We start from the raw sequence: 14,354 nt of genomic DNA on the forward strand, positions 1-14,354 counted from the left end.
CAGTCAAATGTATAGTTAGTTTTGGGAGATGCTATTTTTTTCCTTGTAAATTATCTCTCTGTTGTGTACTGTATATTTTGTTTACATATTATATTGATTGTCGGGTGGGATCTGACTCATAGGGGCAGGAGGTACATACTGTGTCTTCTATCCCCTATATCTGCTTCTGTCTTTGTCTTGGAATGAGATTACTTGGTTTTGTCCTGCCTGCTGGAGGAAACAGTCAAATCATAGTTATTGTTTTGGGAGATGATATTTTTTTCCTGTAAATCATCCTGTTTATGTTATTTTTTGTTGTTTTTAATGTATAATGCAAGCATTTGAGTGTATTCCTCTTTGTTGATTTTGTGCTTGTGTCTGGATGAGACTTATAGGTGATCTCAAACTAAGTGCATTGGTGGTATGCTCTTGGAATCTACATCTGATCCCTATTTGTTCCCAGTTCCCTATGTCTTACTTTTCTTGGGGCTTTATTGTAATTCTAGAACTTTTTACTATCCATTTTTTTTCCTTTTTACTGGCGCTGATATGACCTTAATGTGTTGCAAGCGCCGTAAAACCCTTAAAAACAAACAAAACATATATGATTTGTAAACATTTGAGTGTATTGCTCTTAGTGGGGACCTGTGCTTGTGTCTAGATGAGACTTTTAGGTGATCTCAAACTAAATACACATAGTGGGAAGGGAGATACACACATACTGGTTCTTCTATCCCCCCTGTATATGTTTTCCAACTTGCTTTCTGTCTTGGAATGAGGTTACTAGGTTTTGTCTGGGTGGGGATCCTGTTCTCCCACAGTGGGCAGGGAGGTACTTGCTGTGTCTTCTACCCCCCTGTGTCTGTTTTCCAATTGCTTTCTGTATTTGTCTTGGAATGAGATTACTTGGTTTTGTCCTGTCCTTGGCTGGGAGGGAAACAGTCAAATCTGTAGTTAAAGTTTTGGGAGATAATTTTTTCCTTGTAAATCATCTATCTGTTATGTACTGTACTGTTTTTGTTTTTTTTTTAAACATATGATTTGTAAACATTTTGAGTGTATTCCTATTAGTGGGGACCTGTGCTGGTGTCTGGTTGAGACTTTTAGGTGATCTCGAACTAAGTACACTAGTAGTAGTGTCGTATGGTCTTCACACCTCCAAGTGCGACTCATTCAGCCATTTGATGTAGTCGTCATCAGCTTTGTGGATAGCAGGATAGCCACCCTCTATGGATGTTGATGGACAGTGAAGTACCACATGTCCTGATTTGGAGCGTTACAGGCTTGGCATGTTGGTGTTGTTATATAGCCCCATTTGTGGAGATTAGATGCTGTTCAACCGTGTTTAGATCGTAGTCTGTTACAGGAGGACCACTGTTTTCTGTTTAGTGTGTAGAAACCTGGGAGTGGTGTTGCTGTAGGGTCTTCGATTAGATCACTGTTTTTTTTGGTTTGTTTTTCTCCCATTCAGTTTTCCAGCTATCAGAGAGGTCGAAATGTTCTTTTTTGGATTTGTAGAACGGTTTGCGAGATTTTAGGCGTGATGTTGTGGGGGGCTGATTGGGTGATTATTCTGAGTGGAGTATTTGATGTTGTTTTCTCCAGTCGGTGATCTTGTTTTTGTGTCGCCTCTTCTCTTCCGAGATGGGGAGGGGCAATTGCGCTCATTATTGGTAACCACGAGGTGGGAGTTGATTTCAATGTGCCAGAAATTGTACTCATGGTGTTATTGAGAGCGGAGTCTACTATTTTGGTGTGAGTGGACCTTGCCCAGACAGGGGCACAGTATTCTGCTACACTGTAACAGAGTGCTATAGAGGATGTTCTGAGGACTGATGTGGAGGCACCCCAGGAACTTCCAGCAAGTTTTCTAACGATACCGTTCCTTTTCTGGAGTTTATGTGCAGTATTTTCTAGGTGTTTCCTATATGTGAGGGACCGGTCCAGGATTACGCCGAGATATTTTGGGTTTTGGTCGTATGGTAACGTAGAGTTATTAGTTGTGACATGTATTTGTTGGTCAGCTTGATGGTTATCTAGATGGAACAGAGTACTGAAGTTTTTGTGGTATTCATTCGAAGGTACCATTTATTGAAGAGTGATGGCAGAATGTTGGTGTCGTCTGTAAGCGTTTTTTCAATTTGTTTAAGGTCGTTTGATTGCCATGCAATTGCGATGTCGTCAGCATAACCAAATTTGAAAGCTTTAGTTTCGGGAATGTCGCTTATGTAGACGTTGAATAGAGTTGGTGCTAGAACAGAGCCCTGAGGTACTCCATTTATTATTGTTCTTTTCCTGCTGGTCTTGTCTCCTAGGCAAACATGATATGTTCTTTTTCCTGACATTTTGATAAGGAGTGTTAATGTTTTTTTGCAGTTGATATGTTTTGCTAGTTTATACATCAAACCGTCATGCCAAACTGTATCATAGGTCGATGGACACTGCCCCAGTTTTAACTTTTCGTTCATATCCGCTTTCGATAAATGATGTGAGCGCTAGTACCTGTTCAGTTGTGTCACGTCCAGGCCTGAAACCTGCTTGTTCAGGTGTTATATATACTAAGTACACTGATAGTGTTCTCTTGGAATCTAAATCTATTCCCTATTTGAACCGATTCCCCTTTGTCTTACTTTTTCTTCAAGACCTTTTAATTGTACATCAAGAATGTCTTTCCTATCCAATTTTCTTCATTATTACTGGCGCTGATATGACCTAAATGTGTTGCAAGCGCCGCAAAACCCTTAAAAACAAACAAAAGAAACACACTAGGTTTTGTCCTTGGATTGGAGGGAAACAGTCGAATGTATAGTTAACTTTGGGAGATGATATTTTTCCCCCTTGTAAATCATCTCTCTGTTATGCACTATATTATGTTCTGTTTAGGTATTAGTATTATATATGATTTGTATACATTTGAGTGTATTCCTCTAAGTCGGGACCTGTGCTTGTGTCTGGATGAGACTTTCAGGTGATCTCAAACTAAGTACTTTGATAGTGTGTTCTTGGAATCTATATGTTTCTTATTTGAACCAATTCCCCTTTGTCTTCCCTTCCTCTGCCTTAAATGTAATTCTAGAACGGTTTTTAAAAAAATCTATTTTTAGAATCGCGTTCCTCGATGGGAACCTCCATCAAAAGTCTAACATAATTGTTGCAATTCCAAAATATCTTCATATTTTCGTTGAAAATACGAGTGTAGCACACAAGCAGTGTAATTAACTTTTTTTTTTTAAAATTTAAAACATTCATCATCATTTTTGGACAGGTAAAAAACAGGATTTTGAAATAACTGGGCCTCAAAATAATAAGGTAAGTCATTTATTATAGATATAAAGTTCTAATATTTTATGTAAAAACGTCTTTCTTTCCGATCCGATTTGTTTTTAAAAGGCATTTGATATAAACTCACGCGTGTACTGATGATTTCGAACACTGTATTTCAAACCATGAAACGAGGCGACAACCGAAATGAGCAAAAAGCTTTTAAGTTTGGGTTGAAATGATTAAATAAGAAATTGAATATTAAATCCATCCCAGTAAGTTATGAGCTTTATTTAATACAAATTAGGGATTTCCATTCAAGAAACAGTTCTAAGTCCACAGATCGGGACACCCGTCGTGCTTATGGCACGTTGCTTTGATGTATGTCAGATCGGGGTTACGCATGGATACTATTTGGTGTTTTTATTGTTAGTAAACAAATTATTTTACATTTTTCGAGACGAGACTTTTAAGTGATCTCAAACTAAGAAAACTGATAGTTTGCTTTTGGAATCTAAATCTGTATCCTATTTGAACCCTTCCTCTTTGTTTTACTTTTTCTCGTGTGCTTTCAATTGTAAATCTATGATTTTTTTGACTATCCTATTTTCTTCCTTTTTACTGGCGATGAAATGACCTAAATGTGTCGCACTGGGTGGGATTCCTGACTCCCCATTGTGGGCAGGGAGGCACTTATTGTGTATTCTATCCCCCTATATATGTGTTTTCCAACATGCTGTCTGAGACTGTCTGTCTTTGTCTTGGATTGAGATTACTTTGTTTTGTCCAGACTCTGACCTGACACCTTGGCTGAGAGGGAAATAGTCAAATGTCTAGTCAGTTTTGTGGAGATGATATTTGTTTCCTCAATCATATCTCTGTTATGCACTGTATTATTTTTTGTTTACATATTATATTTTATGATTTGTAAACATTTGAGTATATCCCTCTTAGTGGGGACCTTTGCTTGTGTCTGAATGAGACTTTTAGGTGATCTCAAACTAAGTAATTTGATAGTGTGCTCTTGGAATCTACATCTGTTCCCGATTTGAACCAATTACCCTTTGTCTTACCTTTTCTCGGGTTCTTTAATTGTAATTCTAGAACTTTTTACTATCCCATTTTATTCCTTTTTATTGGCACTGATATAACCTAAATGTGTTGCAAGCGCCGTAAAACCATTAAATACAAAAAAGTCAAACAAACAAACAAAAAAAAACTGTGTCGCGAGCGCCGTGTAGCTCTTAAAAAAGACAAAAACGATCTCAAACCAAGTTTATTGACTGTGCGCTGAAATGACCTAAAAGTGTCTCAAGCGCCGTTTAAAAGACAAAGCAGCAAGCGCCGTAAAACCTTTAAAAACAAAACATGTTTCACACGGAGTGAGAGGGAAACGGATGGCTGCCGCTGGGTGGGGTTTTCTGACCTCCCAAGGTGGGCAGATATGTCATTTGCCGTGTCTTCCATCCCCTATATCTGTTTCCATTGCTCTGGATTGAGATTGCTTGGTTTCCCTCATGCTTCTGGCGGGGATCCTTAGCTGAGAGGGGGACAGTCAAATGTACTGTCTGTGTTGGATTCTTGACTTCCCATAATGGGCAGGGGGTCACTTACTGTGTCTTCTATCCCCCTGTATCTGTTTTCCAACATGCTTTCTGTCTTTGTTTTAGAATGAGATTACTTTGCTTTTTCCAATCTATACATGTTCTCTTATTGAACCGGTTCCCCTTTGTCTTACTTTTTCTTTGGTGCTTTAATGTATTTCTATAACTTTTTTTACAATCCTCCCATTCATTTCCGTCCACTTTACTGGCGCTGATACTGATATGACCTAAATGTGTTGCAAGATCCGTAAAACCCTTAAAAAAAAACATTAACAAAAAACAACAAACAATGTTTCCAGACCAGACACTGGCCTAGATGTTCTAGAACCAGTTTGTGGCCGGTAAAGTGAATGACTATTTTGGGCAACAAGTATCTGACACCCCATTCTCGAGACTTGATCATGAGTTTCTTTGACTCCTGCCATCATGTGAGCTTGCTTAGAGTCTAGCTAAACTACGATTAATTGTATGAAAGCATTTTAGTATAATGATTGAAATAGAGACTTCAGTCACGGTCATAAAAAAAGTAAAACATTTAAAATCGTCCCCATATTTTTATTTTGAGACGTAGCATATGGCTATGTAGTATTGGATGTTACGAACTGAACTGTGTCATCTTCAATATTTTTGTTTTTATCTCACATTTAGTCCTCTATGATATGCACCCCACTATCTAATCGATCCTTGGGGAATTGACAAACATTTGACTTGTCACTTACAATTTTTTACGTTCTCTTTTTCTGACCTCTTATTAGACAAAGACGTGTTGAAAAGAAAGTTTAAAATTACAATCTACGACTCTTTTCTCGTTCCCACCACCTGCACGTTTGAATCAATAAATATGGAGGAAATTATTATCCGCTATTTCATGGTTTTGTGCTATTGGTGAAAAGTGATTCATCACAAAGAAGCCACACAGTGAGGGGTTCTTAAATATAACTTTAGAAAATTATTTTCAAAATAGTTTGATTTGTAACACGATTACCTATCTTTATTTTTTTTTAAACAAACAAATATATTCAGCATCTATTGAGCGACAGACGCTGTACTACACAGCCAGATATCCAAGTTATTTCATGTATCGGATCTCATTCATACTTGACAACAAAATGATCTCTTCGTCTGCGCTCTATGCGATCGATTTGGCCACTCAGAATCCTCTTACTATTCTTATTCCCGCAGCTAATTGTGTAACATTGTACTGATCCTTTCACGACTTGAGCATGCAGGTGAGAGGAAAATCTTAGGACGGGATATGCTCAGTAAACCTGTCAACTGTCGTACTCTGGAAAGTCACGTATTTAAAATTTTGGCCAGAAAACTCGTTCTTGCGAGGTTCCAGGTTTGAGAGTTTTTGCGAAGACGAGGATCATTTAAATCATGGACATTTAAGGACGAGTTTTCTTGTCACATGTATAAATAAGTGTATTTCAAGAGTACGAAAGTAAATTGGTTAAAATTAAAAGGGAGACGTTAGAGTAGTTTAAGGGCATAGGTGCTGTTCGTCATTGATCATCTATTTAGAATATATATATAGGAAATGCTTTGTGACCATAGCATGTCGTGCTCTATCTTAGTGACGCTGGTTCACGTCGAAAATAAATCCCCCAAAACAAAAACAACAAACTAACAAACAAAACAAAACAAAATCTACAAAAAAAAAAAAAAAAAAAAAAAAAAACCAAAAAAAAAAACAAAAAACAAAAACAACAACAAACAAACAAACCGCGAGCTTTTATATAGCCACTTTATATCGAATAAGCGTACTCAAAGGGCTTTACAACGGGTCATAGCCAACAGCAACATTTAACATTTAAGACAAGACGTGCCTGTGAGGCAAATCCCCATTTTTTCTTCCGACAGAGACAACGCTGTTTTCATTTTACATCTGAGAGAATGTGAATAAATAGCCGTTCCAATCCAAGGACTCAACTACTAAGCGCCGCTCAGAGCGGGACTCGAACTCAGGACCCTCTGATCTGAGGGCGAGTGCCATACCACAAGACACATAGCCGCAAAGGATGCATCTATTTAATACACTATTGTGCGATACTCAATATGAGATAAGGCTTATGGTGTTTGTTAATAATAATAATAATAATAATAATAATAATAATAATAATAATAATAATAATAATAATAATAATAATAATAATAATAATAATAATAATAATAGACTCTTATAGATCGCACGGTATCCTCAACAACGAGGCGCTTGGCGCTTTAAGTTACATCAACTAACAAAAAACAATATTTAAAGTACACGACATAAAAAAAGAAATGTTTTCAAGGATTTCTTGTACGAATGCGTGGGATATCCTTACAGGTGGTGTCATTGGAGGAACGCAAAGGTCGGGTTGTCGAATATGTCTTTAGGAACTCTGTGAGGTAGGGAGGGGCAATGTTATCCAGACAACGATAAACTAGGACACATGCTTTGAATTTGACCCCTTTCTCAACAGGCAGCCAGTGTAATCTTCGAAGGAGAGGTGTGGCAAAGTCAAACCTCCGCCTTCGAAAGACCAATCTGGCAGCATTATTTTGGACCGTCTGCAACCTCTTGAGCTTATTTTCCGAGACACCAAACAACAGAGCATTACAGTACTCCAGCTTTGAAAATAAAAGAGAAACGACAAGTTTCCTGGTAACATCCTCAGAAAGGAACTGTCGAATAGATCCACTTTTTTTCAAATGACACATCAATGATGGGATAATTGTCTTAACTTGATGGTCCATCGACAGTTCTGAATCTAAGAATGCTCCAAGATTTTTGACCTTGCGAAATGTGTTGAATTTGATACTTAACCAATTCACTGCCATACTCTGGAAAGACGTATTGAAAAATTTGGCTAGAAAACTCGTTCTCCAAATATCGATCTATTTAAATGATCCTCATCTTTACAAAAACTGTCCAAAAAAAAACAAAAAAAAAAAAAAAAACCAACAAACCTGTGACTTCGCGAAGTCCCAGGTTTAAGAGGGTTTTTTCCCCCGAGATAAGGGTAATTTAAATCGGTCCATATTTCAAGGACAAGTTTCCTGGCCAAATTTTCTAATACCTGTCTTTACAGAGTACGGCAGTTAACTGGTTAATTGATTGGATATGATATTATGCATTGGTTTTTATTGATTTTAATTTAATATACTTAAAACACTGTGTCAATATAATTTGTTTTTATTGGTATATTATTTGAAAACGAGATGTGAATGGTTGCATGCAATGCACGTTTTTACATTGATTTATTCTTATCCTCAATGTCTTGCGTAGTGGCCAAGGCTACCACACACTCAGGCAGCTTCCCTCGCGTATTGTGACTGCGGTATAGGCCATCCGGTATTGCGTGTTCATTACGTGGCTGTATGTGTGTGTGTAGCGCGAGATTCAATATGCTATTCATTCAACAGTTCCATGCTTATCGTGTTGCGTCTGTTTGTTTTAAACAATTAAAGTTTAATTCATGGATTACCATCATAGATGTGGATTATAATATTGTGTTCAAGTACAAGTCTTCAAACCACTTCGGATTATTTCTACATTAATACTTTGTTCGATTTATTTATTAATTGTAAACAGGAATAATGGCATTGTGATTCGTTTGCTTGTTTCACTAGGCCAAGGCATTCTTTATGAACAGTAATGGCGTGGTGCTTGTGATTATGTGTCGGTTCAAGATTTGATTGACCAGTGTGTTGCTTTGTTTTAGTTTTAAATTGGTTCTCTCGTATAAATTATTGGACATACATCGAATTATTTGTTTTTAAAAAGTTAAAAATAATTAATAATAACAAATCTACTTTTCAAGTCATGGCTATTCAGATATATTTCTTTACTTTATCCTCATCTATATCCTTATCCAGACTTGGGGATGATATCTAGTGATAGAAGTAATATAATAGTATAAGATATTACAATATCTTAACAGCTTGCGGATCATTGTTTAATACATTCTTTCATTGAAATGTACTGAGTGCCGGATTCAAGCGCAGATTATACTTAGCTAGTAGTACACGAAGAGAAGGAAGGTGAGAGAGGAAGAGAGATAGAGAGAGAAGGGGGGGGGGGGGGGTGGCATGCTTAGACATATTCAGTGTTGCCAAAACTTCGGTCTGGAGCAAAAAATTCCGGGTTACGGGCAACCCCCTCAAATTCCGGTGAGGTCAATTTGTTCCAAGGATACCCCCCCCCCTCCTTTCCGACCACCTCATCATCATCGCTGCCACTACTACTACAACCACCATCACTACATCATCATCACTACCTCTACTACTACAACCACCAAAACCACATTATTATCACTACCACTACAACTACACCACCACCGCATTATCATCACTACCAGTACTACTACAGCCACCACTACCACCACTATTACAACAACCACCACCACTACTGCAACCACTACCACCACATCATCATCACTACCTCTACTTCTACAACCACCACCACCTCATCATCACAACCACTACTACTAGAGTCACCAACACCACATCATTATCACTACCACAACTACACCACCACCACCATATCATCATCACTACAACTACCACCACCACTACTACTACTACTACTACTACTACTACTACTACTACTACTACTACTACTACTACTACTACTACTACTACTACTACTACTACTAATACTACAACCACCACCACTACATCATCATCACTACTACTACAACCACGAACACCACCACCTTTATCATCGTCACCACTACTACTACAACCACTACATCATCACTACCACCACTACTACAAGCGCCACCACAACCTCCACATCATCATCATTACTACCACTACTAATACAACCACCACCACGACATCATCATTACCACTTCTACTGCAGCCACTACCACCACATCATCATCACTATCACTACTACAACTACAACCACCACCACATCATACCAGCATTACTACTACTACTACTACTACTACTACTACTACTACTACTACTACTACTACTACTACTACTACTACTACTAATACTACCATCGCCACCACATCATCATCACTACCACCACTACTACAACCACCACCACATCATCACCATCGCTACTACTACTACAAGCACCATCATCACCTCATCATCACTACCACTACTACTACCCATCACCACCACATCATCATCACTACCACTGCTACTACAATCACCACCACCACATTATCATAATTATCACAACTTCTACAAACACCGCCAGTACATCATCATCACTACCACTACTACTACAACCACCTTCACATCATCATCACGACCACAACTTCTACAACCACCACCACCACATCATCATCGTTACCACTACTACTATAGCCACCACCATCACATCTTCATCACTACCACTACGACTACAACCACCAACACCACATCATTATCACTACCACAACTACTACACCACCACCATATTATCATCACTACAACTACTACTACTACTACTACTACTACTACTACTACTACTACTACTACTACTACTACTACTACTACTACTACTACTACAACCACCACCACTACATCATCAACACTACTACTACAACCACCAACACCACCACCACATCATCGTCACCACTACTACTACAACCACCACATCATCACTACCACCACAACTACAAGCGCCACCACAACCTCCACATCATCATCATTACTACCACTACTAATACAACCACCACCACGACAGCATCATTACCACTTCTACTGCAGCCACTACCACCACATCATCACCACTATCACTACTACAACTACAACCACCACCACATCATACCAGCACTTCTACTGCGACTACTATTACTATTACTACTACTACTACTACTACTACTACTACTACTACTACTACTACTACTACTACTACTACTACTGCTGCTACTACTACTACTACTACTACTACTACTACTACTACTACTACTACTACTACTACTACTACTACTACTACTACTACTACTACTATCATCGCCACCACATCATCATCACTACCACCACTACTACAACCACCACCACATCATCATCATCATCACTACTACTACTACAAGCACCATCATCACCTCATCATCACTACCACTACTACTACCCATCACCACCACATCATCATCACTACCACTGCTACTACAACCACCACCACCACATCATCATCATGACCACAACTACTACAACCACCACCACATCATCATCGTTACCACTACTACTATAACCACCACCATCACATCTTCATCACTACCACTACTACTACAACCACCAACACCACATCATTATCACTACCACAACTACACCACCACCATGTCATCATCATTACAACTACTACTAATACTACAACCACCACATCATCATTACTACCACTGCCACTACAACCAACAACCACCACATCATCATCGTTACCACTACTACTACAACCGCCACCACCACATCATCATCATTACCACTACTACTACAACCACCACGACATCATCATCATCTCTCTCTCTCTCTTTCTTTGTCTATCTATCTGTGCGCACGTGTGTGTGTGTGTGTGTGTGTGTGTGTGTGTGTGTGTGTGCGTGTCTGTACGTCTGCCTCGATCTCTTTCATCTATCTATATTCCTCACCTCTCTTTTACTTTACTTCTCTTTGAAGACTTGATATTCTTAACATAATACGTTGCGAAAGTAAATACAAAGACATTGTACACTCTCTTATAGACCACCCCCCCCCCCAACCCCAACACACAGACCATAATTAATTAATGCAGTTGCACAATGCCGGGATTACGGTGATCCATGCTTGTAAATTTGATGTGTAGCTGCGTGTGGGCCGTGCAAAGCAATGGCCTACACACTCGGCTGTGGCGAGCGGGTGAATCTGCCCGGTGTGAGTGCCCTGGTAGTGGCACATTTTTAACTGGCGTCTTTGCATAATACAAACAAGTAGAAATAGGTTAGGCAACTCATAAGATCAAGTAAATGTTTTATATTGTCATGCGTAATGTCACATTATGAACTTGTGATTTCAATTTCAATCATTTGTCACAGGTGCTCTTTCCTGTGCTATGTGCATACCCGAAAACTTTGTCGGCAGATCCTCTATCCAGTTCATACATTTTTCAAAATTTCTCCGCTGTTCAAGTTTTTCTTCGGTAAGCTCTTCGTCCTTTTCAATTAAATCGAAATTTTGTGAAATTTGTTTGAGTCTATCCTCACTCAATCGGTCATCTAAAGAATTTCCAGTTTGAACTGATTTTTGTGAGTCATTTGTAGCGGAATCGGACCGCTTGCACGATGAATTTGTCCGATGGGAATAAATGGAAGCTCTGTTGTTCTGACCAAATGATCGATTTTCACTTCTAAGATTCATACGTTCTAGACGTCTTTTTTTGTCGGTGGATGTTGTTGGGGTCGTTGGAGTTGACGAATGAGGCAGACCCAGCCAAGGTCGCTGTCTTCTGCTACTATTTAAGGTATCGTTGGTGCCATTTTGTGATTCGATACCTCTGAGTGGCGGTAATTTGGTATCGTAATAACTCAAAGAGGAAGGTGTTGATTGCTGTCTTTCGTTGGAAGGAGGAGGAGTCACAGTTCCAGGGGGATTGATTAATGTGTATTCGATGACAATACCTTGCCGGTGATCGGGTCTGTTGATCGTCGTGCACCGGCGTAAGGTCAAGGGCGACTGTTGTGATGTGGAGAAAGGCATGACGGAGAGAGATGGCGACATAAGTGGTTCTTGTGTTTGTATTCTCGTCCCTTTGTAGAACACTTAAAGGCAGATGGAAACTCTTTTGTTTTAAATACTCTTCTTTTAGTTCAGATTAATGATTTTCTTGAGAACAAAGGCGAACAAAAACATTGGGATTATATTGATTTGTGAAATTTGTTCAGTTGAAGGCAATTCCACATCCTGTTGCTTCTGACGTTTAAAATCTGCAGAGGACAAAACAAAATAAAAAGACGAGTTAAATAAAGCTATGTATTATTTCTCTCTCACATTTCTATAAAAGCATTTCTTTATTTCTTTTTTTTTTTAATTGGGGGGGGGGGGGTGTTTTGCTTTCAGTAAATTAGCCCTAATTACTTTCCTTGTCGCTGGATTCAAGTACACTATAATACACATATGCAAATAAGGGCTACTATCTTTTGGTCTATGTAATGACTGCATAAAACACAATATTCGCAAGATTTTAAAAATGCATTGCGTTCTTTGTCCACTATACTAAAGTTACACTGTACTCTGTACTAACATAAAGAATAAAAATCTGAAAAGTTAAGTAAAATGCTGTTTGTTACCAGATAAAGCAGACAAAATTGTTATTACAGAATAATGTGTACAATCACGTCAAAATGGCATTTTGTCGGAATGAATTTGATATTTTAAAAAACAACTAGGTTTTAGGTCAAAATAATGAGATAAAGGGGCAGCGTGGCTCAGCGGTACGATCTTTGCTTCGTACCCGGAAGGTACCGAGTTCGATCACCCGCCGCTGCGCCGAGTGGCTTTGAGCAAGTCACATCGTCCTAGCTCAATTTGCTGTGCTGCACTGCGGCTGACGCCTGGGTTATTCCAGTCTTCCCTTGGAATAGAAGAAAAAAAAAATTCCCCTATGGGATGAATAAAGTGAATTTTATTTTATTTTTATATTTTTAAAAAACGGAACGTTTTTAAAGTTGAAGAAACACAACTCACCATTGGCAATGAATGTATTTCTTTTAACATAAGCAAAGCTTAAGAATAAATTTTAGGCATCGGATTGATTCACCCTAGCCTTATACCCGTTTTGAGACGATCGGTCACACATTTCTGTTGCCAATGATCCACTAGGAAACGGAATCGGAATGAATTATATTTAGACAAACATCAGCCCAATACATTGAACTCTGATTGACTGGACTGAGTTCAAAATTCAAAGTGATAAAGGGGTTGGGGGGGGGGGGGGGGGGGTTGGGCGTTGGGGTGGCTGTGAGGGTGTGGAGACTAGATAAATTATGTGCTTATGGAAAGAAGATGGAGGAGGAGAAGGGTGATGAGGAATAGAAGGAAGAGAAGGAGAAGATGAGGAAGAGGGGGAGGAAAAATGAAGAGGAAGAAGAATAATTTACGATAGTTTTTAGCAAACGCCTATAATGATGAGATCTATATTTACTGCCTAGAAAAATGAATCAACTTTTTGATATTCCTAAATACCTTATAAAGGTAAATAATAATAACAATAATTATGATGATGATGAAGACGATAATAATGATAATAATAATAATAATAATAATAATAATAATAATAATAACAACAATGATGATGATAATAATAATAATAATAATAATAATAATAATAATAATAGTAATAATAATAATAATAATAATAATAATAATAATAATAATAATAATAAAAATAATAATAATAATAATTAAAATTATAATAATAATAATAATAATAATAATAATAATAATAATAATAATAATAATAATAATAATAATAATAATAATAGTAATACTTATAATAATAATTATTACTATTATTATAATTATAATGATGATAATAATCATGATAGAATACATGAT

At 38.0% G+C, this 14,354-nt stretch overlaps 1 protein-coding gene across 3 annotated transcripts in view; it reads right to left on the reverse strand.

The window, feature by feature from the left end:
• Positions 1–8,005: 8,005 nt before the first annotated feature.
• The window catches only part of LOC144970202 (uncharacterized), a 28,148-nt gene continuing 21,799 nt past the window's right edge, over positions 8,006–14,354 (reverse strand). For all 3 annotated transcript variants that reach the window (XM_078909592.1, XM_078909593.1, XM_078909594.1), the window contains exon 2: positions 8,006–12,724. In XM_078909592.1, coding sequence (XP_078765718.1) covers positions 11,820–12,518 — 699 coding nt within the window. In that variant the 5' untranslated portion in view covers positions 12,519–12,724 and the 3' untranslated portion in view covers positions 8,006–11,819. The remainder of the gene's footprint in view (positions 12,725–14,354) is intronic.

Source organism: Berghia stephanieae, chromosome 4 (assembly GCF_034508935.2).
Source record: "Berghia stephanieae isolate SIO BIC M18660-M18661 chromosome 4, UCSD_Bste_1.3, whole genome shotgun sequence".
NCBI lineage: Eukaryota > Metazoa > Mollusca > Gastropoda > Nudibranchia > Aeolidiidae > Berghia > Berghia stephanieae.